The sequence below is a fragment of the Bombus pascuorum genome, chromosome 14, assembly GCF_905332965.1.
Source record: "Bombus pascuorum chromosome 14, iyBomPasc1.1, whole genome shotgun sequence".
Lineage (NCBI taxonomy): Eukaryota > Metazoa > Arthropoda > Insecta > Hymenoptera > Apidae > Bombus > Bombus pascuorum.
The window spans coordinates 455,739-481,299 of NC_083501.1; the positions used below are offsets into that span (position 1 = coordinate 455,739).

At 34.6% G+C, this 25,561-nt stretch overlaps 4 protein-coding genes and 2 long non-coding RNA genes across 13 annotated transcripts in view; 3 read left to right on the forward strand and 3 right to left on the reverse strand.

The window, feature by feature from the left end:
• Positions 1-74: 74 nt before the first annotated feature.
• LOC132914336 (polyglutamylase complex subunit TTLL1) lies at positions 75-4,192 on the reverse strand. Its single transcript, XM_060973375.1, has 9 exons — positions 3,779-4,192; positions 3,306-3,458; positions 3,072-3,137; positions 2,390-2,568; positions 2,067-2,253; positions 1,689-1,890; positions 1,251-1,481; positions 1,057-1,166; positions 75-627 (listed from the first exon to the last, which is right to left on the reverse strand). The coding sequence occupies exons 1-9, from the start codon at positions 3,844-3,846 to the stop codon at positions 492-494; spliced, it is 1,332 nt and encodes a 443-aa protein (XP_060829358.1). The 5' UTR covers positions 3,847-4,192; the 3' UTR covers positions 75-491.
• A 142-nt stretch (positions 4,193-4,334) lies between these two features.
• LOC132914339 (uncharacterized) lies at positions 4,335-6,490 on the forward strand. Of its 2 annotated transcripts, none has more exons than XR_009659559.1 (2): positions 4,335-5,380; positions 5,998-6,490. It is a non-coding gene; the product is annotated as an uncharacterized LOC132914339 (long non-coding RNA). The 2 variants fall into 2 exon arrangements; XR_009659560.1 differs by lacking the exon at positions 4,335-5,380 and adding an exon at positions 5,545-5,720.
• Positions 5,751-7,656, reverse strand: LOC132914331 (large ribosomal subunit protein uL23m). Of its 2 annotated transcripts, XM_060973370.1 has the most exons (4): positions 7,470-7,656; positions 7,065-7,344; positions 6,810-6,986; positions 5,751-6,416 (listed from the first exon to the last, which is right to left on the reverse strand). In XM_060973370.1, exons 1-3 carry the CDS (start codon positions 7,481-7,483, stop codon positions 6,837-6,839), a joined length of 444 nt encoding a protein of 147 aa, XP_060829353.1. In that variant the 5' UTR covers positions 7,484-7,656; the 3' UTR covers positions 5,751-6,416; positions 6,810-6,836. The 2 variants fall into 2 exon arrangements, with proteins under 2 accessions (XP_060829353.1, XP_060829351.1); XM_060973368.1 differs by lacking the exon at positions 5,751-6,416 and having other exon boundaries at positions 6,494-6,986.
• Positions 7,657-7,674: 18 nt separating this feature from the next.
• On the forward strand, positions 7,675-10,301 carry LOC132914333 (uncharacterized). The gene is made up of 3 exons (XM_060973372.1): positions 7,675-7,891; positions 8,369-8,998; positions 9,385-10,301. Exons 2-3 carry the CDS (start codon positions 8,770-8,772, stop codon positions 9,519-9,521), a joined length of 366 nt encoding a protein of 121 aa, XP_060829355.1. The 5' UTR covers positions 7,675-7,891; positions 8,369-8,769; the 3' UTR covers positions 9,522-10,301.
• A 1,478-nt stretch (positions 10,302-11,779) lies between these two features.
• LOC132914312 (potassium channel subfamily K member 18-like) overlaps positions 11,780-25,561 on the reverse strand; it is a 35,037-nt gene continuing 21,255 nt past the window's right edge. Inside the window, exons 1-6 of one of the 5 annotated variants that reach the window (XM_060973319.1) lie at positions 23,337-23,431; positions 15,286-15,706; positions 14,630-14,987; positions 13,840-14,231; positions 12,844-13,291; positions 11,780-12,006 (exon numbers count right to left, since the gene is read on the reverse strand). In XM_060973319.1, coding sequence (XP_060829302.1) covers positions 11,894-12,006; positions 12,844-13,291; positions 13,840-14,231; positions 14,630-14,987; positions 15,286-15,543 — 1,569 coding nt within the window. In that variant the 5' untranslated portion in view covers positions 15,544-15,706; positions 23,337-23,431 and the 3' untranslated portion in view covers positions 11,780-11,893. Of the gene's footprint in view, positions 12,007-12,843; positions 13,292-13,839; positions 14,232-14,629; positions 14,988-15,285; positions 15,707-23,279; positions 23,432-25,561 lie in introns of those variants that run through there. The other 4 variants (XM_060973320.1, XM_060973317.1, XM_060973316.1 and 1 more) reach the window with 4 other exon arrangements.
• The window catches only part of LOC132914346 (uncharacterized), a 46,652-nt gene continuing 43,880 nt past the window's right edge, over positions 22,790-25,561 (forward strand). For both annotated transcript variants that reach the window (XR_009659570.1, XR_009659569.1), the window contains exon 1: positions 22,790-25,323. This is a non-coding gene — a long non-coding RNA (uncharacterized LOC132914346). The remainder of the gene's footprint in view (positions 25,324-25,561) is intronic.

Genomic DNA, 25,561 nt, shown 5'->3' on the forward strand with positions numbered 1-25,561 from the left:
CGTTACATTCGGTTAATATGAATTATTATAATTATAGCAGAAGAGGTTGAAATTAAATAATTATTATTAACAAATTCGAGGAACTTCTCTTTTATTGGATTAGTATTATTCTATCATAACTTTCGCGTAGCGTATCACGTAACGGAACACCGGTTAGAACATATCTAAACCATCCCCGAAGAAGATTCACCCTTATATACCGATTGATATAACGCGTTCGTGTCACTTCGTCAAACATTTGTTAGAAGATTTAATGCCTTGGATGTTAGCACACGTGTGTCTCTTTTCTCAGGGAATCGCGTCGAGTTACGATAAATTGTGTTGTACGCGAGCAAAATAAACTGGAATATATGCATTTCGAAGATTTGGTACATGCGCCTTGACGATTAAAGCAGGCTATGCCTGTTGCTTCTACGCATGCCTCGTGATCCCACCTTCCGATATTTTATCCAAAGGACACTTTTTCTCGTTGTTTAGGAATAGTGGAATATTTATTTCCATTTGCTGGAGGAACTTCGATATTTCCCAGACGAATATTCTTTCTCCTCTTGAGCGACGAGTTCTTCGTCCAGGAGGAGCTCGAAATTCCCCAATGCTTCCGGCGGTGGACATTTGTTCCATCTTACGCTGTGTACAATCGTGTTTTGATTGAAATTGGAAAAATTAAGTTTTTAAAAATAAATGAAGATTACAGGAGAAACATGATAACTCATATTTTCCATCTTCCATAGAAGACCAATTTTTAAATTCGATATACTGTCAACCAAATTCACGTTACTATCGTATTATTTGATTTTGCAATTAAATATATATTTTTCTGATCTTCATTGAACGTTTTGAAAAATACTTATGGCACTAGTGATAATACTAATTAATTTAAACTAGTGTAACAACTAATCTAGTATTCGTTTCTTAGAAAATATCATAAACCTATCTTCTACTTTCAAAAGGCTTATATCTTCAAGTTTATCAAATTTGTTTCCAATTTTTACAACTACTTTATGTTACAATATTTCTTTTTGCCGTAAAGGAGTTTTCTTCAAATGCGACACTTACTCTGGGACACCCTCAGGTGGTACGACGATTGAAATTATGTTGTCGATTAATTTGTATTTTAAGATTCGGTCGTTTACCGTGGTAGATGTCAAGGACGGAGATGCGTTCACCTGTAGGAAACGTAGGAAAGATTGGTTACCAGAAGAAGAAATAAGATAAATAATACTGATAGGGTTATTAAGAAATCGAAGAACCTCGATAAGCCACGGTTTAAGATCATTATCGATTATGATGTCGTAGCCGTAGCACTCGAAGCAGTGTCGATCGTTTGCCATAACTGGAGCGACAGCTTTCAAAGAATGCACGATGCACCAAGTGATGTTTGCGAATAGCTTTTCCGTGACCGCTTTCCCACGCGTGCTTTCCAAGTATAATCTCAAATTGTGCACGCTTAATTTACCACCATGCTTGCTATTATATTCTTCCTGGAATATTCGTAAGTATTTCAGAACTCTATGTTGTTCTCGTTTAGTTTTTCTTCTCGATATTTCGTTCTCGAATTTTTATGCATTTATGCAAAATTTACATCGTGTAAAAGCGTTTATAAAAATATGAATTTGCATTAAAATTCGCAGTCTATTTATATTTATATATTTTTCCTTTCTTTGTAGAAACAGAAAAAATTCACTTACACCATGCTTTTGCACGGACACGTTCGTGAGATGAACATACATATTGTCTAATTCTTGAATACTGGTGTCGTACTTGACTGTACAAAATCGGCAAAATCCTAGTTTGAAGAGATACGCTTTTAATGGTCGAAAAGACGTAATAAGAACGTATAGCCTCAGATCAAACTTTTTTCCTCCTATTAGAAGCGGATTGTCAATGTACCTATGTATTTATTTTGAAAATAGGAAAATATTTTTCATTTCGACGTTCTTCATTTAAGTTATGTTTTAATATTACTAATTTAGCATTTATATTTTTATAACAAAATTATAGATTTTTTTCAAAAAGCTCGTCAATTTTAACGTAAATTAGATGAATTGTAGAGGATCATCTTGTACCTGGATATCACATACGATTCTTTCGCTAAATTTGGATTGAATGGGTTTTTTGCTTCTCGAGACCACTTCTTCAGTTTACTTAATTTATTGATTAGAAATATTCCAGCGCCTTGTGATTTGCCGCACGGTTTCATAATCCACGTGCTTTGTGGTGATTTTCGGTATTCCTCCACGAACATATTGTAGTCTAAAATAAATTTATCTTATTAAGTATTTCAACTATAATAATAACTTATTCTATACAATTGATATGACACCGATATTAATATTCGGAAGCCATATACATTTATAACACATTGTGCTATATTGCAACAATATTTTACCTGCCGGTAAAACAAACGTGATAGGTATGAAATCGAGATAAAGGTATTTTCCCGGGCCATCTCCTCTTTCCGCTAAAGGATTTCCCTCGCGCTCCAATTCTTTTCGGTAGCGTTTTATATTTTTCACCAACAAGTCTTTTCGAGTTAATTCGTAATGATTCGGGAAATGATTAATTATTCTACAAGTTGAGATACTACTTAAATATTAGCCATAAGAAAATTGTACGAATATATTGTGTGTATCGTACAGATTTTTTTTAGATCTGATTCGCGTTATAATAATAAGATACGACTATAACGAATATATTGTTTAAAGTTTGAAACAAGTATGAAAACGTACTTAAAAGTTGTAAATTATTTGCTGCAAACCTATACTTGATAAAAAATTAGAATAAAACGTAGAATCAGTGGTAAAGATGACATCATCAAATATTATTATTCATGTAACAAATAACTGTATATACATGTTCAACTTCGTTTGAAATTTCATCAATTAAATCAAGATAGTGTCGTATCCTATTATATTATTAATGAAAATGAAAAGTTTTATATGATACACATAATTCAGGATGTTCATAAAAGTCTTATACGAGTGTTAGATACTTTCGTGCGTCACTAAATATAAAATAAACGATGAATATTTAAAAATTGTTGTTTTGTTTTAACAAAATGGATATTTAACTGTTTGTCGTCCATCCTATATCCTGTTTCTACACTGAATATATTCCTGCAGGATTGCGTGACTGCCCTAAAATAATTTTAAAAGCTCGCGTAACTTTTTCTTAATTCGTTCCTTTCGTAGAATTTTTAAATAATACAATCGGTATAAAATAATAAAATCAGTATAAAAACATTTGGATAATACAATTTTATCTCTTAATTCTTTTTCTTGCGCAAAATAAAAAGTAATTATTACCAATAAAAATTCCAGTCATCCTCCGGACCGACTTGAACCCATCCCCTCTTCTCGAAATTATGTACTATTACAGATTTATCCACGTCCGTGCAAAACGTCACTTTCGTTTTGTCCGTTCCACTTGCCGATACTCTGTAAATGTTTAGAACTTTTCTAGAAGAAGAAGAAAAAGATAGCTAATCACTTGCTGTATGCCGTATTTTTTAACCCTTCAGGGATAGCACGCGATTCTTTCGGCAGGACCGGATATATAGGATAAACAACCGAAGGTATAAACACCATCGAAAATACGAGATACGATACGCTTTATAAACAGAGAACTACAACAGAGATAAGAAACGCACAGTCAAAAGATACGATAGGCTGGGGCCCGAGAATAGCCAAACAGTCCGTGCGCATTGTACAGACACCATCCTTGATGGGTTAAATCTTTTTCTTAATGTTGTATCACATTCGTTTTCGTTCTTGTTTACCTGCCGTGATTGTTAGATACGCTTAAATTTGTGACACGTTTATTTTCAGCTATTGTACCGGACGCCATGGTTTTCGATGAGAAAAGTTAGATCGATTCACCGTGGATACGCGAATTTTGAATGCATCCAGTCCCCGCGCATCAGGAATGTGATAAACAAGCGATAAAAATGAATCCGGAATAAAATTTGAGTCAGACACGCTTTATGCTTACGGTCAGATACGGTTACTCTTTCACATTTAATTTACGGTATATCACTACTTATACTCTATTTTCTTCTTAACAGAATTCTTCGTAACATAATTCCATGATTCCTTCACGCTTATTTAAAATTCAAATATTTCAGAGCACGAGTTGTTAATATTATTTGATCATAGCTCGCGTTGATATTAATTATGTTATTTACATATAATCGCAAGCATCGACAGCAATGGCACACTGAGATCTTTTTGATTCCGAACAGTAAAGGATATAAACAGCACACAAATATATGAGAAATATTTTTCCAAGAAGAATATAAATTGACTCTGTTTAGTAATGCTATATTTAACGTAATTTCAATTTGAACAATGAACGGATAAAGAGAAGACAATGTTTGAATCGTTTACAAATGATTCTCATAACTTCAGAAATGATTAATCGATTAATCCGTACCTGTATATCTCTTTGAATAACAATAAAAATACCTGTAAAATATTACGTCTTAAATATTCGACAACTTACAAAATAGGAAGCAATTAAATTATAAGAAGACAATGCCGTGAGTTGCATCCACATAAAAAAGATGAACAGAAATATTACGCTGTTGTATAGATTATTGTTGTTAGGCAATTTATAAAAATCATCGAATTAAAATGTAAAGGTTACCGCCATTTATAAATATCGTTGAAAAACTTACTGAAAGCTTCTTTAACTTTCTTTTTGAATATCTAATTTCAGAATCTTAAAGTAGATACCTTAAAGTATTTGAATGATTTTTTCCAAAATTCCTTAAACAAGTAAACGCGTGAAAAATCACATCGAACCTCGGAGACATTGTACCATATTGGGATTAATAAAGTCTCTATATATGTAAACTTCTAATTAAATCGATCAATGGGTCGATTATCGTTTTACCTTCTCGCCATGTCTACTTGCGTTACAATATACTCTCAATCTTAAATCGATCATAATTTTCAAAAGTTTGACCGTTTTTATTACAGAATAATCCCTGCGAGAAGAAACGATTAATTTGGTTACACTGTGACAAATCAACACGTTCGATCAAGCTCGAGTGGTTTGACTTCGCGTTAAAAGACAACCGGCAGATTTCAAGTGTGTTTACATCGCTATTATTTTCTTTTTCCTATCTGCCTCGATTGTACCTTTCACGTATCAGAAACCCGCTAGCGTCACAGTAAGAAAGACGTATTTGATCCTTTGACGTTTAGCTTTTCTATTCGACGAAGAAGTTATTTCACATTTGCAATACTTTCAAATTGTGTTGTTATCAAACAATTTCATTCTTTTGAAATTTTTGACCGTCTTTTTAATTCGTGTGATCATATTTTATAGTGGTTTATTTTCTATTCGCCGCATTGAGAAAGCAGGTAACTTGAACAGGGTATGTATATTAAAAACAAATTATTGTACTGTATGAAGATATTTAAGATTTAAGAAGACATAGTATAGATATAGAGGATTTTATAAATTATTTTATTTTGCATTCTTATTGTTATCATTGACAAGATTCATTTTTTGGGACCTGTAACATCCTCTTAGACACGTGTTAGATGCGTAGATGCGTAGATACCGAGCATCGTTTTATTTTGTTGAAACGATACGAATTAAGCATTAAAAGCGAGCCACAAAGAGACGATTATTACTCGCGAACCGGAAATTAAACGCTGCTTGAGAGCACCAAAAGCGTCGTGGCTATACGAGTGAATCATATTTGTGCATAGGTATTTGTGTCATGAATTTACGATTCGAAATGCGTCTTTCATTAACTCTATATTTATTAACGTGTACCAAACGCATTTTAGAAAGTATTAATTAAATCGAAACGAGTTTTCTTTTGTGCTCTGTTTGCTATAATATTGGACATATTTCATAAGGAACATACAAATTGTTCTTATTATATATATGTATTATACTATATGTATTATATTTGTTATTATTTTGTTAAAAAAACATTTTTATTGTAAATATTGAATAGTGAACATTGAATGATTTAATTAGGAATAGACAGTCAGAATGAACGTCAATTTGAATTACAATAATTATGAAAGAAGAGTGGCCAGAGGAAGAGGGATAGCTCGAAGTAATTTACCTGCGAATAGGTGCCTGTGCCATAGACCATACACTATCGTGCTATGTAATGTTTGCGGTTACTGGACAAAGGGCAGAGTACGTTACTTCTGTCCAATCCATCCACAGGTATGTTGTCTTTCATATATCGTACTTTTAAATAAACTACAAAGCAGAAGAAATCATTTGCAGCTACTCTTTCTTTCTAAATTTTCATTTTACCCTTTGTAATTATTAGTTAATTTCTCCTAATTATTTACTCCTTTCTTACAGGTAGTTTTTTTGTTTGACATTCCACAGTGTCCCCAATGTAAATCTTATGGTTTTATGTTGAGTGAATATTGAATCGTCTGAAAACAGAATGTATACCTTGCATAATAGTATGTGAATTACATAATAATGCATAATACATTATACTATACATATGCATGCATATACATAATAATTTATTTTGTTATCGATATGTAAGTACACATTCTACATTTACTTCCACAATTATTTCTAGTACAATCATGAAGTATGTGTAATATTCTGTTATATAAACGATCATATCGATACTAATTTATATTTTTAATTTGTTATTGAAATTTAGATGTACATCTGTATTTATTTTGAATATTCATTTCAATTATTTCTAATGCGATCATCAAATATTTATATTAAGATATTGTAATAGATGTAAGAATAAAAAAGGGAAAATACAAATTAATTTGGTTAACGTTAGATTTCATTTATTGTTGTACCAGACTAGCAAATTTACGTTTGATATTTTACATTATGAACCAACTGGGAAAACCAGGTGTTTTGTTCTTTACAGTAAAGTCCTTAAAGTTCTGTTCCATTTCGTGAATTGCTCTTTCATTTTTATCTTCTTCTTCTTTAGGAACTATATCCGGAAATGTAAATGTTTCGGTCTTAGGCTGAAATCGTACAAAATGTATATGTTAATAACGAAGATATATTTTTGTTAAAAATTGAGTTTTTATTTCGATACTTACTAGAGTAACATAAGCTATTTTCATGTCATCCTCTTTGGCAACAAATTTATGACCTTTAGGTATATAAGTTCTTCCAAGAGCAATCCTAGTACACACATGCACAGGATGTACGTTATAAATTTTTTCTAAATAATTCTTCACGTCCAATCTTGTCATCTCCATGGAACAGTGAAACTCTACTATATTTTTTGGTTGGTTATGTTCTGGTTTTATAAGCTTCAACCAAAAGTTTGGAAGAAATATTCTAAGTTGTGGATTACCTTGTTGGTACAAGGGGTACCTTGTTAAATAGATAAAACCATGTCAATAAAATATAAAATAGTTAAACGATTCATCTTAATATACAATTTTCAAATGCCTTCTTAAATATCTTTTCATTTCTTTATAACAATAATATATACTTACCAACGAGTAGACATTTTATCTCGTTAAAAAGATCAAAAATTTATTTACAACGGTAACAATTTTGTTTATAATATCAAACTTCTGTATCTTAAATATATATATATCACAGATAAACAATGTTCTGTGATTAATACATAAGAGGTTATGTTGTTAGTTGTGTTATACAGGTTATGTCATAGCAGAGAGGAAATGAAAGTGCTCATACCAGTAGTTCTAGTTGCTTCACATCACAGTCGCTGCACCATAGGGCTAAATGCCGGTGACCCATACTAGTATATACAAGAATCTATAAAATTAAGTATCTGTCCTGTTTGGTTGCACGCTAATATACACAAGAATTTATCGTATTCCACGCTGCAACCTATTTAATTATACGGTTCTACGGAAAGGTTCGTATTTACTTTTCTGTCCCAGATAGACAGGTATGAATTTTTTAACTGTCATTATAATTATGCATTTATTTTGATCTGTATTATTGAATTTTATTAATTTTTACGTTTTTAACATATAATAGTAACCATAAATGGTACTGTCTTTATATTATAAACGTGTTCTATCAGTGTTAATAGACATATAAAAAGTAAAATGATATATAGCTTTTGACGCCAATTTAAAAAAATTTACAATTAGAAACATTGATTTCGATAATACAATTCTTCAAGAATAGAAAAAGTGCCAATCAGTTGTTGTACGACTTCCGAAAATTGTAGAAATTAGGGTCTGCGAAAATTGCTTTTCAGTTGTTAAATAGCTTTACAGAACGATAAAAACTACATTTTCACAAAGTTTCAATTTTTCATTTTCAAAATATGTTTGGCAAAATATAGGCGCCTCTTGCATTTTAGGTCTAAAACAAGTCTAGCGTTTATATTAATTTATCTCATTTTATACTATTGTAGGTATATTTATAATAAAATGATATATTGATTTCTTGATCAAAGCAATGAATCCGCTCGTCTGGTTGAAATCGATTTCGATAGAAATGTTCATCGTTTAAATTTTTCATCCGTTCGCGCTCTAATATCTAATCGAGAGTTGTAGTCGATTCGATAATCGATTTGTACGAAACATTCAGCTTTTGAACCTATTCAGTGCTATAAAAAGGACGTTCAAGTGTATTTCGGCAATGACTTCTTTCTTCGGCTAAATTAACAAGAATATGGTTCACGATATTGTTTCGCAAACACAAAACGGTGTTTTAAAAACGAAACGCGTCTAAGAAGATCGCTATTATTTTGAGAAAGTAAAGGGTTAGACCGAAGATTTTCAAGACTTTTGTTGATGAAATTTTGAATCGAAGATGAGCTGCGATTTGTTACCAGAATGGCTGAATCTTTTCTTGGACGACGTAGAAACTACTTTATGTTTACCGATATTGATCATCATGGTTCTTTGTACCGTTCAATTTATAATTAATCACGCTATGGACATTGGACTCACCTTTTATCAAAATGTAATGCAAAAATCGGATGAAGACGCAGGGGAAGCTGGAAAAGAAAAGGGTGAAGATTTAATGAGCAGGATCAGAGGTTTTACTTTCGTATTTTTCTTAGACTTGGAAATATTTTTTTTAGAGTGACATTACACAGGGTGCTTAGTAATCACGCTATTTGGTAATTAGTCAATATCATGTATACCAAACGAATGTATATTCAAATTCAATTTTTCTTAAAAACGAAACATTGTATGAAGAAATTTTATTCTGTATTTACGATTTATTTCTTTACGTAAATTTACTACCTTACCGATTGTATCATGGCTACTCAGATACACCGTGTAAATTATTTGAATATTATTTTCTATAAAATAATAATGGTATAATATTACTATATACATATATATAGTAACATTTCTATGCACACATAATTGTGTATGTATAATAAATATTAATACAAAATAATTACTTTTCTTGTAGGGTTTTTATGTGATATCTCTTGTGGCTTTAATAATTCTGATCCGAAACCGGATGATTATCCAGCAGCATCGTTGTTTAGGTCAAACTCACAAGAAGAGGAATGGGATTATTGCGAGGAAGACGACGAAGATAAGTGACGAATATGCATCGCAGGAAAAATTACGAGCTTAATCGATAAGTACTACAGTGAAACTTTTATAAGCATGCATCCTAAAAACGTTGATTTCGAAGTGGTACTATATTAAACTCAATAAACGATATATGAAAACTAATACGACGAAATTAATAATAAAGAGGAAACGAGAATAGGTCAGAATTACAGAAAGTAATTTTTTATTACTTGTTCCTAACTTTACTTTGGATTACTTGATTTTAATTTAGAGATTCTATCATTTTATAAAAAATAAAACTTCTCAGTTACATGTAAACGAAGAAACGCGGTATTTTTTTTTTTATACTGTGTAGAGATGCTTACTGTTTCCTTTATTAACATTTTATTACGTCGATTTATCGATAACCTGTCGGTTCAAGGGTTCAAAACTACAAAAAATCAAGTCCAAGTTGTGATTGTTCGATACTTTTACTTTGTCTCTCTTTAATGAAAATTTAGTGAATGTCAAGAAAGAAACACGCGTACAAACAGCGTATTTGAACACTCGTTGAGCCTCGATCCAGCTTGCCGATCTAGGGACATATCTCTCAGCATAGCGATTCGCACGGAAAATTTATCTGCAAGACTGGGTTTGCTTCAGTACGATACCGATGATGTTCCTTTGAAACATTTCATTCTCTTTTGCTCATTTTCCACGATAAATTTCACCGTTCGACCACTCACTTATACGATAGTTTTATTCGTACACTTGCTTATTCGACTTTGTATTAAAATTAAGCGGTGTTCGAAGTTCGATTAAAATGAGTCTCTTAAAAGTTATACTAGGACAGACTGTCTCGTAACCGAGCACGTCTTTTTTTCTATATTTTATATTCATTTGTCTTTTTGTAACAATATTAATTGAACCGCCTGTCAGGCATATTTTTTAAGGCTGTGTCTTTCTTTCGTTTTTCGCATTACCTCTTTCTCCTACGTCTTTTAAAGGATAAATAAAATATTGTAAGAAATATAAAATTATCAAATGTCTGTCGAAATTACATATATTATTTAATTAATTATATAACTATTTATTTATGAATAATTAGTTAACTTTTGTTAAATTTCAGTTTTTTCGTACGAATAATTTATTTTCGATTGTCTTACACGTGGTTATTTAGAAAAGAAAAGAAATGTTCTTTGGGAGAAAGAGACGATGCGGCAGCGTATGTACATTTCGATAATTCACGCAACTTGTACGAAGAAAATCCGCCCGTCTCGAGTAACCTAGCAACGATAATGATAAGAAGAAGAATATCAGCAGCGATAAGAATATTAAATAGTATTATAGTAACAGTAGTTATAATGTAAATGGTAGAAATCTAGTGTCTTTCGTGATGGCGAATAACTCTAAAAAACCTCAGAATTCGCGGATTTTCGTTTCAGACACCTTCGTTGTTCGAAGATCGTGTCTTGGAGCCTATAAATCCGTACGCGGGCATTCCACTCGTGTTTCTAAGATTTTTCTCTAAAAAATGTTCTCACTTTATGCTCCTCGTACTCCTTTTCTTTTTTCACAAAATACGATGAAACGGTATAATTATAATCATTCACGAATGTCCTGTCTCTCCAATCAGTTTTATTTCTCTAGATCACACAGGAGAAACATACATATTCCTAGATACATAATTCTTTCCTAATTTTAAATTGCCCCTTCCCTTCCTCGTTGATCAACGTTGCCCATGCATCTACATAATATCCAAAATAATTCCACTTTCGTTTAATTCGCACCAGAAACCTAATTACCTTCCTGCCGGCACAATCGAAACACAGAACACTCCATCCAACTTAGATTTTTTTTTCACAAAATCACCCATGATTGCAGCGTCACATGAAAACGTTCTCCAGCCCAGAAATATTCTTCCTGGTGGGCGTGGAGGTGGCACAGTTCACGCCCTCGTCTTCGAAGGTGACCATCTTCTCGCGACTCCTGGTCGCGGTTCCGGAACATTCTAATAACCTGGGCTGATTCGACGATGCTGAATTCGATGCGGAACCTATCGGCGGTGTTAGAGCCGAGGAGGGCCGTAACACTGATGAAGGAGGCGGTGGTGGTACAGCCATGTCCGTGACCGCCGCTGCTGCCAGGTTGAACTCGCTCACGCTTCTAGGCACGAAGTACTCAAAATGTAGAGAACTCTCCTGCTGACGATGTTGATGATGCTGATGATGATATTGCGTTGGAGACAAACAACTGCGTCTCAGAGATTGGGCGCGTTGAAATTGTTGAGTCGACGAGTTTCTGGATTCAGACGGCGTTTTTTTTCGTGGTAGAGAATGATGACCAGGCGATGGTTTTATGGCAGTGTTGGACGTGTGGGCCAGGAGTTTCCCATCCCCGGGACTCCTGGCCTGATGCTGTCAGGAGGTTGGCACCATGGACATGGCGATCGCTTCTTCTTCTTGTTCGGACAATCGCGAGTCACTGGTGCCTCCTCCGTCGTCCAGGTCGGCCTTGAGCCCAGGACCGGCACCTGATGAAGAATTAAAGGATTTTATGACCTTTTGGTTGTGGTGGATAGAGAGTTTTCGGTCTTTGGTTTGATTGAAATGGATTTTGATTTCATTTTGGCTTTTTTAAACGAAGGGGTTATGCAGAGTGGTCAAGATGCCTGATCGAAATCCCCGACGCGAGTGGATCAGAACCGCTCTACGTGCAAACGATTGAGAGCTCGACTCGTTTGTTCGTGATGCCTTTGACACTTTGAGCCTGGGTTCGGTTGGAAACGAAGCTTTCGCTTTTGCGGTGGAAAACTGGAGTTTTGATAAATGGAGGGCGAAAAGAAGGTAAATGCTTATGTTATTAGACGATCTTTTTAATAGTATTTTTGAAAATATCGAAGATCGTTGCAAGCTGTAAATATCTTAGAATTTCCCTTAGGACGATATAGTGGTATTTTTGAGAAGATTCAAGATCACACTAAGCTATAAATTTCTGTATAATTCTCTTACAGCGATGAACAGAAGTTGAAACATTAAAAATTCTTACGAGTCTTTCTCCAAGTCTACCACACCATGAAACGTGATGGGATTAGAACCGACGATAACATCGGCACTGCCATATAAATAATGTTTTTCATAAACAGTATTATCTATATTCATACAATACTGCCACGCATAATGTTACGATTAAGCCACTGTATAACACTATGTTTAATAATTGACTATAAATTCACAGTTTTGTATATAGAAATAGTATGTTTCGTCGCCAGGCTCAAAGCGTTCAGGAAATTTAAAGCGTGGCCGGGTAAAATAGTTTCTCGCCCGGAACGATCTAGCGGTTCCCCGTCGAATGCCTGCATCAGGGATACCTGTACCACCGATAGGTCCGACCACCACCCCCGACGACATGCCGCAGGTTCTACCGAAGACCCTGACCACGCGTACCACCTCCTCCTGGACGAGGTTGAAGCACATGGCGATCAGGCCCATCCCGGCGAGTATGTAGAGCGAGCAGGCGCACAGGCTGAGTTCCTCCAGGGTGGCGGACGCGGCATTTCGTCCAACGGGCATCAGGTCGCCGAAACCGATCGTTCCGAGGCTGGTGAAGCAGAAGTAGCCACCTTCCAAGAGACTCCAACCCTCCAGACGATTGAACATCACTGCGCCACCGCATATGTAGATCAGCATGATTACTAGACAGAGACTGATCGGTATCCTCACGGGATTCGTTTCCACTACGTAACCTGGCGACGAGTTCGTCGACAGGGACAGCGAGCACGGGTGAAAATGGCGTTTACTGTTTCCTGATGTTACGTCCTGGAAAAGATTAAAATGGTTTTTACCATATCTTATATATTTTTATATTTTTTAATGACATTATATATGTGTGTCTCAAAAGTGACGCAACTTCAACCAATACCTCAGGAAAAGCAAAGGATTATATGGAATAGATAATACCAATTGGGATCAAATATTAGTTGTAACTTTTCAATACCTAGTTCTTGAAATCTTTTTTTGATAGTTTTGTTGTTCGTGTTAGAAGAACGCTTCTGATTAAAATTTATTAGTGTGTCTGAAGATTAGAAAAGGTATAACGAAGACACATAGGATGTCTCATAGTTTTTCTCTATTTGGTATAGAACTGGAGTCCCTCTATTCGTATTACTTTACATTCAGTTAAACTTAATTTGTTTACTTTTTGTAATCAATTCCGTCGATCATAACTTTCCTAATTTATTCTTATACCTTTGCTTGTTCCAGAAAAGTGGCTGATCGTTCTACGACAGCATCTAGTGTCCCTACCGTACTAATATACCACTACTTCCTACTGTGAAATCATGTTTTTCGAATGAAATATGTTATACCTGAAGCGCTGCGGTGGAGCTGGTGGTAGCATGAAGCAGTCCCTCGCTTCCACAGTCCAACAAGATGGCACTGCTGGTGCCTCTGGTTCCTAGATCGTCGCAGGAGCTTTCTCTGCTAGCTGAATAGTAATTTCCAGATTTCGAGTCGACATGGTTATCATATCTGTAGGTTTTGCTCATCATGCCACCTACAGGAGGTGGCGGTGGCGGCGGTTGTTGCTTCCTGGTGCAATTTCGAGGCCTGCACAATCTGCCATATAAACGACGGAAGCTCCTTGAGAGAACATCGCCCACCGTGCTTAAATAGACCAGCATTAAGGGAATTCCAGCCAGAGCGTACACTATTGTGATTAAACGACCCCAGACTGTGCGAGGCGCCACGCTACCGTATCCTGAAACGCCAATGATAACGTTTGTGTTACAATCGACTGTTATTGAGGGAACAACCGAGGATTGATTGAATATGAGAGGGTTTATCAGAATGTAATAGGTGTGTTCTCAGTCAATTCAAATTGTCACATAAATTGAAGCTTCTGACTAGGTGTTATGTTAGCTTTGTAGCTCAATTTTTGTACAATTTATTGGTACGCTTGTTCTCTGTTTTATTTTTGTCAATTTTTTATCATATTATGGATCATATTCCATGAGTATTAACCTGTTAACCTGGAGAAACAAGTTAACATTAATATATTTAAGTTATAAACTTTTAATTAATAATAAGTGGTATAAGTGAAATATTATACAATAATACTAATATATTCTATATTTTGTAAATATTGGTAATCCTTACCAATAGTGGTGATCAGCGTCAGGGAATACAGTAAACTGCCACTAAAGGTCCATTTTCTATGTGGTCTTCTGTCCATGGAATGGTCCCTGGATCGAGAGGATGATCCCATCGGCTCGTACTGCGAGGAAGTTCTCCTGAGACCTCGTGCCAAGTTCTCCTGAAACTCGAACACTTCCCTGGCTGCTAATCGTGTCCAGTTTTCCTTGTACAACACGTTCAAGTCCTCTGTGATACTCCAGAGCCTTTCAACGGTGCGCGCTCTTAGTTCCATGGCCGCAGTGTCATCCTCGATACTGGGCACCACGTACGATCCTCCTTCGGTCTTGGAACCGGGAACGAGCAGGTCGTTCGCTGAATCCTGCCATGGAAAACAAATAAATTTTACTCATATATATAATCCATATATATGGTCTTTCTGAAAGAAGAAAGTGCAAAATTATTCGAGGATCTCTAGGTCACAAATTAATTTTGGTTTGTTTTATGATGATTTCTACACAAAATTTTTAGCAATTCTCTTCCTTTCCATTCTTTTCATTACGTACAACGCTCCTTAACATAAAAACTTTATTTAATGCGAGTAAATTTATACAATTATGATACCAGACTTCTAAAGAGCTTTTGGACAAGATAATGTTACCAAAGAAGCGATGACCTACCGACTTGAGGCCACCTTCCAGCGCCATGAACGCGAACGCGCCCAACAACGTGTAACCCAGCACGAGCACGCAGACACCCAGACTGGCCAATAATCCCGGTGTCTTGGTAGAAGTTGCCGTACTGCAGCTACAACAACAGCACAACAACTCCGCTCCCCGGACAGAAGCGTTGATCCTCAACGCGTCCGCGTTTGCGTTCGCGTTCCTTCCTGGACAGCATCTCGGCGCCCTCTGATAGTAGTCGCCTGTGCTCTGCATTATGTTTTAGCCACCGTCTGCACGCTGCTACCGGCAGCCTCCTCGTCGCCGCAGCTGCAGCTGCAGGTGCAGCGACCGACGCCGCAGCTGCAGCCGCAACCGGTCGCCTCCTATCGTTCCACTATCCTCCCTCGAGCCTCGTCCATTTGGTGCGCTGGCAAGCCTGTCGCAGAGATTACCCGTGATCCCATTAGATCTTGTCTCTCGCAACTATATCGCCCTAAGGCTCTGTGCAGACGAGGAATGCGACGTCTCGCGCCATTCTGATTTCATAGCGCTGACGCTACACAATTCGACAAGTTTCAATTTTTGATACAATCTGAGCATACAATTGAAGAGCTTCTGACTAGACTGCATACATATGTAAGTATAAAAGTTTATATTTTTATTAACATAATTAAAACAATGGAACGCAAGTGGGAGATTGTTTCGTATATTAACTCTCAATTAATATCTTGGATTTTTAACCCTCGATAGGTCGTTTGTATAAAACTAAATTTTTCAACGCTCGAGTAATGTAAAATTATTCAACGTTCGTTATTATTTATAATCTAGCGATATTATTGTTATAACTTACATACATTATTCAGTTTGTTCTCTAAAATGCTTGTTACGAATATTTTAAAAAAAGAATCTTTGTTATCGAAGTCGTACAGACAGGAAATTGTAGAATCGGTTTTGACAAAACTGGTTTACGTGCTGATATTTTTTGTCGAGTGAAACTTTGCAAATTATTTGAATTTTGAGAATACTTTCCATTTCTCTGGAAAAGATAAAATTCATATTACATAATCTAATATATAATATATACAGATAATACGTAATTTTTGTAAAATTTTCACAATATCGTACAGTAGCGGACAAAAGTTTAAGACGATGATTTGTAAACCGGATTACAAACATCTTATACGCATATTGTTCTTCTATTCGGTTTGTCTCTTTGGAATAACGTAGCTGTATGTTTGACCTTCGTAACCTCAGACAGTCAGTTGTTAAATACAAACAATGTAGGAGTTACAACAGTTAGTTACCGCCTAGCACTTGGAAACAGTGGACATTAGTTTAAGACGATCTGTGTAAAACGTGAGTACGAGTACAGTTTTTGAACATTTTGATTCTGGAATGTCAAAATCATTGTTTAGTGTACCTTTTATTGCTTAAAATTCATTTAGGTAGGAACAGACTATGGGTAAATCAAAGAATTTACTTGAAAACGAAAGGGAACAAATCGTAAGGCTGCGAAAGCAAAGTAAAACCTTCACCGAAATAGCAAATATAGTGAACAGGTCAGAAACAGCTTGTAAACAAGCTTGGTATAAATGTTTAAAGACAGGCATGTATTGCGATCAACCGAAAAACGGAAGACCACGGAAAACAACACCGAAAATGGATCGCCGGATTCATCGATTGAGCGAAAAGGATCGTTTTCGTAGTGCAAATAATATTGCTGCGGAGATAAACTATGAAAACGATACACAAATTAGTGCTAGAACTGTTAGGAGAAGATTAGAAGACTTTAACTTAAGAGGACGAAAACCCCAAAAGAAACCACTGCTGAGTTCTAGGAATCGAAAAAGACGACTTGCATTTGCTAAAGCTCATAAGCATTGGACAAGTGAAGATTGGCAAAAGGTATTGTTTTCTGACGAATCGAAATTCAATCGCGTCTGTTCTGACGGGATACGGTACGTTAGACGTCGAATTGGCGAAAGTTTGAAAACACAGTGCGTTTTAAAAACTCTTAAACATGGTGGTGGCAACGTTATGGTGTGGGCGTGTTTTTCTCGAAGCGGCCCTGGTCCGATATGTCGTATCAATGGAATTATGGACCGTTTTCAATACAAGGACATACTCAAGAACACAATGTTACCTTTTGCACGCAACAATATGAGTGATGATTTTATTTTTCAAAATGATAATGATCCGAAGCACACGGCTCGGGTTGTGAAACAGTTTTTTCAAGAAGAAAATATCACCGTGCTGCCGTGGCCGTCGCAATCACCAGACATTAACCCAATCGAGAATTTGTGAAGCATCATAAAAAAGACAGTACAAGGTTATAAACCGAAAAATTTAAATGAACTTTACTCTACGATTGAAACAGCCTGGAATAATATTACGGTAGATTAATATAAAAAATTAATAGATTCTATGCCAAGAAGATGTACCGAAGGGATAAGAAATAACGGATATTGAACAAAATATTGAATTTAAACAAAAATTGTGTATATTTTTTAACCAAAAATTAATATTTTTTGTATAGTCTTAAACTTTTGACCGACGAAATATTATACAGATTTCGTTCCTTTTTTATAACTTAGCTATTGAGCAAAATATCAAAATGAAATTTTTTTTCTAAGTGTACAAACAAATGTACAATTAGTTAATACCAAAAGTAGAACACCGTATTTATATTTTTTATGGAAAGTAAATCAATTATTTATTTCTTCCATTTCGTCTTAAACTTTTGTCCGCTACTGTATGTCTCGTCTGCACCAATTTTAATTGCTCCTTATTGATACCTCCGGGAACGCGCGAGAGAGTGTACTTCCGGTATAGGTGTCGATGATGAGTGGTGACTATGGTCACGTGGCATTGGAGATGCGATCGGGTGACGAGTGTGAGCTCAGGAGGATGTGATTAGGTGTATGAGCGACGACGCTACGGTGGTTAATTAAGGGGAATGTAGAGCTTGATTGGATCTTGGTGGATTTAGGTGGCGAGTATGTTTAGTATGTTTGAGATATAACGGATGTGTTTGAATTTTGAGCGACATATGAACATTAATTTGCATTTCAGGAATATATTTTGAGAATGTGACTTGATCTACGTTATGGAAGTTGGAAGAACGATGTATGGTTACGTCTAAAGTTTCAAGATGTTTTCTTGGAGGCAAGTATGTTTTCCATGATCTAATGTATCACCAATGAGAATATATTTACATAGAAATATATTTAGATCTATCGTAAATTAGAGACTGGTTGTTTTAGTGGTATGCATTCGTACACGTAGGTTATACAACATTTCTGTTTGCTTACATTCTTGGTTTAGTTGTTTACATTCTCCGCTTGTTTATTTTTTCATTTAAGATTTTAAATCTTCCTGCTACATTTATTTTCTTTATACATATTTGTCGTTCCAATATCACGTTAAGGATTCAGATTCTTGTAACAAGAGGTGCGAGATTTTTATGAAATCCTAGAAATTCCTCTATCGCGTATTTTGTTCGAGGAATCTTCGTTCGCCGAAACGACGTCATTAACTCTGAATAATAGATAACAAACTAAAATCCACGAATTCTTCATCTAACGAGAACTTTTCTTCCTTTCTTCATTCGTAGAATCTCTATTAGAGATGATTGAAGTTCGACTTATTTATTTCAATAGCGATGAAGAATAAAATTTATTTTGCATAGTCAAATCAATATCCTTTACTCGTATAACATTTTCTATCAAAGAGTAATTTTCTGAAATGACAGTATTCTAAGCCGTTTTGTTTTTTAAATTCTGTGAATTCTGTGGAACACACGATGATTCCAAACTTTGTATACGCTAAATACATGCATATCTTTGGATTATGTTCGTATCATTACTTTATTGAAATATCATATTATGTTATTTCATATATAGTGTAATAACATGTATAATATGTACGTTATATCATATATAATATAATAATCCAATAAAATAGTGACACGAAGATAATCCAGAAGATATATGGGTTAGAAATGATTCGACAACGATCATGATCCGGTGAAGTCATACGCCACATAAAAATCAGACTATTTCCTTCTATAAACAATAACAGTGTTGATAATCTGTGTTATATGGAACGTAAATTCCTATGATTTTCACGTCCTGAAAAGTTTGGAAAAAGCTTGGCAAAAGGGTACCTGCAAGCGATATTTGGCCCGGTAAGAGAATCGGTTTGCGACCAGCTAGTTCCGTAATCGTATTTTTCAATTTCCTGGCGGGCCGCGACCCATTACGAGAAGTTAATAATCGGACTGCTCGATTTCCCGAAATAAATGTCCCCCTTTCGCGCTTTCTGTCGGCCCTCCGCGAGGAGAGTCCGTTTACTGATAAAGCGATCGTTCCGTTGCGTGTATACAAGCAGAAATAGCTACGATCGAGCTTCCAACTAATGTATACTCATACGTATCACTTTTCATCTGTGTATACGGGTACTTACTTTCAAATAACTGATGTATATAGTTTATAATACCGGACGTATTTGTTCCAACCATGGGACGTTCTAATTTTAACAGTAATGCGGTGGGTAGACATACGAAGGGTTGATCCCTTTAGGGAGAAAGATAAATTTTTTGTTTGTTTCTGATGTTTCAGAGTTACAAAGTCGACGGATGAAGTACATTTAGAATTAAATTAAATTAAAAGTTTAGATGTGTGTGTGGGGGTTTATTATTATTGGAAATAATTTGTTGTATTTATTCTGGCTGGCTATTGAGTGATAAAAACTTGTAATTGGAGAGTTTTTTTGTTTCTAGAATGTGAGTGATGCGAAGGTATATCTTATATTTTTGTTCTTTTCAGTGTGATTTCGTGAATATGGTTTTAGTAAGAAAGATGGTACTTGTTGAAGGCGGAAATTTAACAGTAAATATAGATTAATAGTACCAAGCAAATATAGAAATCGAACACTTTTATATAGAATAAAAAATATTCCATATTTACTAAGAGAAAAAGAAAATTATTTTCATTCGTGTTAAAATTAAACGTTACTTATACATCAAAATATCGAGCGCGAAATGTTAAGTGTTACACACTATGTACATGGACATGTATGTATATTTAGTATTATTTTTACATTTTCAAATAATTGCGAACGATACTGTATGTGGTACAACTCCGTGTTGCTATCACGGTGTCGACTACATGGTAAACTGTTCCGTTTCCTCTCTCTCTGTTCAACTGGTCGTCTCGTTGTCCCTCGACGAGCATTTGAATACCATCTATGTACTACATGTGTATCGCGCTTACGTATCTGTGTTTCGACTGGAGGACATACACGTGTTCCCAAGTAAATGAGTTTCTTTTTTTCTTTCTTTTTTACTCTTTAGATTCATGTACTGGTTGGCCAGTAATATTTATTCTTTTTATGTCAAAAATTAAATAATGAAAATTATAACAATGGTATTTTTCTTCGACGTATAGTGCGGCAATTGAAGGTTTTGATCAAATTGAATAGAAAATTGGAGTTTCACTAAATTTTATGTACGTAGTCAAGTTCTGCAAGCGAACAAGAACGAAGTACACGAGACTCGTTGTCGAATTAACAATTTGAGATTGTACAAAGGAGACTGGAATTTGGTAGGATCAACCGGCTTGTAGTTAGCGTCTCTTTAAATAATCAGGCTTCCGACAAATAGAGTTTCCGGTGATCAACGCTCAGCAAGTTTAGAAGCAATCAGGCTTCTATCAATCAGTCTTTAGTTATCATCTGAAGCAATCAGGCCTCCAGCGATCAGCTGCTGAATAATTAGATATACTTTGACTAGGATGTGACAATATTTGCTTGTAAAATATATCCTTCGTATTTGTATAATTTCTATTTTATCGTATTCTATAATTTTTAACGATGTGTGAGTAATTCTTCGTGAACTTTCTCCAAACTGATATTGAAATTTTAATCCTTTCAACCACTTACATAGTAACTGAACTATCTTCTTATTAAACGTAGTTATGGAGCTTAGTTCTCTTCAAATAGATTATATTTTTGGATCGAATAGGTTGTTCTCCATTTTAACCATGTTACGTTAAAATACATTCTTGTAATCATTAAATAATATTGAAATAAGGAAATCAACAAAATTGTGCTTCTTATATTTTTTCTCTGTAATCTTCGATTGTATTGAAAATGAATGGTCGCAGTAGCATAAGAAAAAGAACTGTATATTAAACTGTTTCGCTGAAGTATCACAAAATTTATAAAAATATTGAACAGTATAGCTTTGTTGTCAAACACATATGTGGTTATTTATTCTACAATGAATATTTCGTTTAAAAACCATATTCGTAATAGGGAAAGGACGAAAAGAGTTTTATTTTGTGTATCACTGAAAAGCATGTAGCGTTTTGTTATTTGTATCTTTAAATAAATGAGATAAAAGTTGTATTTAAGTGATCACCTATTAACTAACGTGGAAGGATGTAAATAAAAGGGGGTTGCTACGGGGTGAATGGGGTCCCCCATGTGTAAATAAGTGCCACCCGTTGTTTACGTGCGTATAAAGTACCAATGGAGGGTGTAAAAAGGGTTATTTTTCACAGTTTTTCTAATATTAATTTCTGGTACATAATTTTCATTTATCAGTGATTTTCACAAAGGTTGAAGGAGTTACTGTTTTCAAATAAAAACATTAAAAATATTGAACGATCGTGGGGCGAAAATTTATCTAAAACGTCGACACATTAATTTATCGCGTTTCTTTCCTTTTTAATTAAATTTTAATATTCAAGAAGAGATAAGCCAAAATACCATATCAAATAATGGAAATTTATAGTGATTGATGGACAGTTATTGTTAAAATTACAAAGAGATGTTTAAAATAGTATCGTAAATTTACATTAGAAAAGGAACGTTTCGATGGACATTCATTACTTTAACTGATTAATACTCTGGATTATTGAACGAAAGCTTCTTTCTCATTTAAATTCCAATATTGAAAATAAAAAAGAAAATCCTCTTTCTCTTTTAATTGATAAAAACTGATGTCAATTGATTAATTTCTAAGATCAAAGAAAAAGAAGAAAAATAAAAAAGAAAGAATCATTTTAGTGGATTATTGAAAAAGAATCTATTACTATTAATTAGCTAGGGATCGAAAAATAATTATTTTTTAGTATGTTTAAGAATTCTTCAGCTTTATTCACGAAAAAATCAACCAAAAAGCGAACTCATCAATTTGTTATGTAAATTCCAATATTCATAACTGATTAAAAACTAATATTAAAGGAATAAATTAATATTCGGTATCAAAGAAGAATTATTCAAGAAAAGATTAACTCGTCAACTCGTTATATTTTCTGTTTTCTTATGTAAATTTCGGTATTCACATTGGAAGAAACCATTATCTTAATTCAATCTGACGAACGTCTAATATTAAAAAAGAAGATAATTTATGCTGTAATTTTTCAGCACCCTCCTCCTCTAATTATTTCAATTAATTAAAATAACGTATTTCACCATTCATTGTTTAATTAATACCTGGATACATTAATAATAACTTTGACTTGATAATAAGTTATGTCTATGGTTATTTAAAAATAATTTTTTGATAGCTTTATGATAAGATCCTTATTCACGTGAGAAAAGAGGAATCTAAATTTTGATTGATTGAAAAAATAAAAGTTCGCTGTGAAAAACGCGAGTGACATTTCGAGTGTAAATGACCCTAGTTGCTTACAAAGTATTAAAAATCATTCAATCTTCTGTAAAAGATAGAGAATGTGACTTTATGATATTTTTCACTTGCGGTCTTTGCATATAAATATTTATGTTTTAGATTGATGGACATTCTTTATTAAAAAAAAAAAAAAAAAAAAAAAGAGAAGAAAAAGGGAAAGGAAGAAAAGAAGTTGAGATGAGAAACGACGAGGTGAATATTTGGCGAGAAAAGTACAGGTAGAAATTGCGGCCGCGAAACAGGGGTATGATTCAGAGCCGTGAACCGTTGTAGACCAGCGTTGTCGTGCGGCGGTGTATGTGGAGCGTACAAGGGTAAGATAGAAGGATTCGCAGCCGCCCCAGTTGAAGCATTGTACCGTGGTTACCAGAGATAAGGCATGAAATTAAATTCGACGGAATGTGGGTCGTCGTGGCATCCCTCCTTTCGCGACCGTGCTACGGCCAACGACGATGTCGACGCCGACGTCGCGAGCACACACCAACGTCCTCCGCGTTGTCGTTGTCGTTGTCGTTGTCGTTGTCGTCGTCGTGGTCGTTGTCGTCGTCGCCGTCGTCGTCGACCATGTTACCGAGATCGTGCCACTGCACTGTACAGAGTGTTTCAGAAATATTGATCGATTGATTGTAAATTAGTAATAGAAAAAAGTAATAAATGGAAGATACATATTTTTTGTATTTTTACATGATATTGTATTAAAGTTAAATGAAATACGATACAATACAATAAAAATTGAAATTAATCTATTAACTGGAGAAGGTGCGATTGATTCGTCATTCGGATAATATTTCTTTTATTTGGAGGTATCGTTTCATGTAAAAAGTGTTTAAACTTCGTACTTAGGTTTCTGTTTAAAGGACAACTCGTTTAAAGGATCAAGTGGTTGTATTGGTAACAGTTGTATTTTACTTCATTTATTTTCATTTGCATCGTATTTTAGTTGTACTATATTGTATTTCGTTCAATTTTACTTTATATTGTGTTATAATTGATTTCGCTTTAATTGTATCGTATCGTATTTCATTTATTCTGAATTAGATTATATTTTGTGTTTCGAGTTCTGGCTGAATAATATAATAATGTTGCTTGATTGAGTTGTAACTCTGAAACACCTTGTATACCACGTGGAACGAGAATTTACGATTCAACGAACACGTTGAATCGAGACGAATTCAGCTAAACTCGATAAAAAGAAGACGTGGAAAGATCGGTCGGCCGAATGTGGAGGCGTCTGCCTGTTTCTCCTCCAAGAAAATTTGATCGATGAAGGAATTGATCTTCCCTTTTTGTTTCATGATTGATAAGATGTTTTAACCGATGGGACTCATACACGAGAAATTTTAGTGTAAAAGTGCCTCGAGGTGGATTTTGATGGATAGAAGATTACATCATAACGTTATCAGGAAATTAATAAGAAACGTCAAGATATTTCTCAGAAAAATTTGAAAATCTCTTCCGAGGAAAAGAGAATTTTCAAAAGATAAATTATATATTACAAAAAACTGATAAGAACCAGCAGGAAATTGATTTTCAAAGAAACAAGAAAATTGTTAACTGATGAAGAAAAGACTTTGAGTAGTAACTTGGTACGATATCCTTAAGAAATTAATAAAAGTTTTTAAAAATTATTTTTTTTTTACGGAAGATAGAAGATTGACTGCGGGGAAAATATAAAACATTACGTTACAATATTCCTTAGAAAAATAATTAAGAAAGAAATTAATAAATTGGTAATGGATAAAAGGACTTTGTGGGGTTCGCCAAAAGTGTAATTTAAAATTTAATTTCTTTTTTTTTTGTTATACATATACAGATTATACCGTACTTGTAGTATTCATTAACTATTCATATTATATCTGTAATTTAATTGTGCAAGGATAAGAATTAATAGAATCGGTTACGTATTTCCGAGAATATCTTCTACCTCCTTTATTAACACTTTATGCAAATTTCAAATGTGAGATAGTAAATAACATTCAACTAAATAGCTGTACCATAGCTACATAAGAGTCGATATTTCGTTCTACGCTCGATTTCCTTTATCGCAGATGGCGTAACCATTTCCTGTAACATTCTCGGGCTATTCGAGATGCAAGATGCAACTATGCGATCGGTCCGAGCATCTGTTGTCAGGTGGTAAACGCGAAGGAATCGCAATCCTCTGGGGATAGGCCAGTTTAATTGGAATTGATGCTGCAAGCCCAGCGCTACAATCGACACAGCTCTAACGCGCGTAACTAATTAACACGCCGGAGATAATCCAAGTGAATCGCGTCTAAGCAATAGCTCCCCCGTGATGTAGTCGATCGTACCACAATAGAGGTTATGAGAGCGTCAGAAATCGAACGTACCAAGTAAGGAGCTTTATATTCGTTTATGTTACTATACAATTCTCTTATATTACTATGTTGCTACATTCCTACGTTCTATATTATAAATATAGTAATCCCTCGCGCTCGTATATTAATTGGGTCTGAAGTAATAGTTTACTTGATATTAACTGATATTGACTGGTCAATACACATACATATGTATATAGATATTTACTTACATATGTTATATACGTATACATATACCTTAACACTTCGTTAT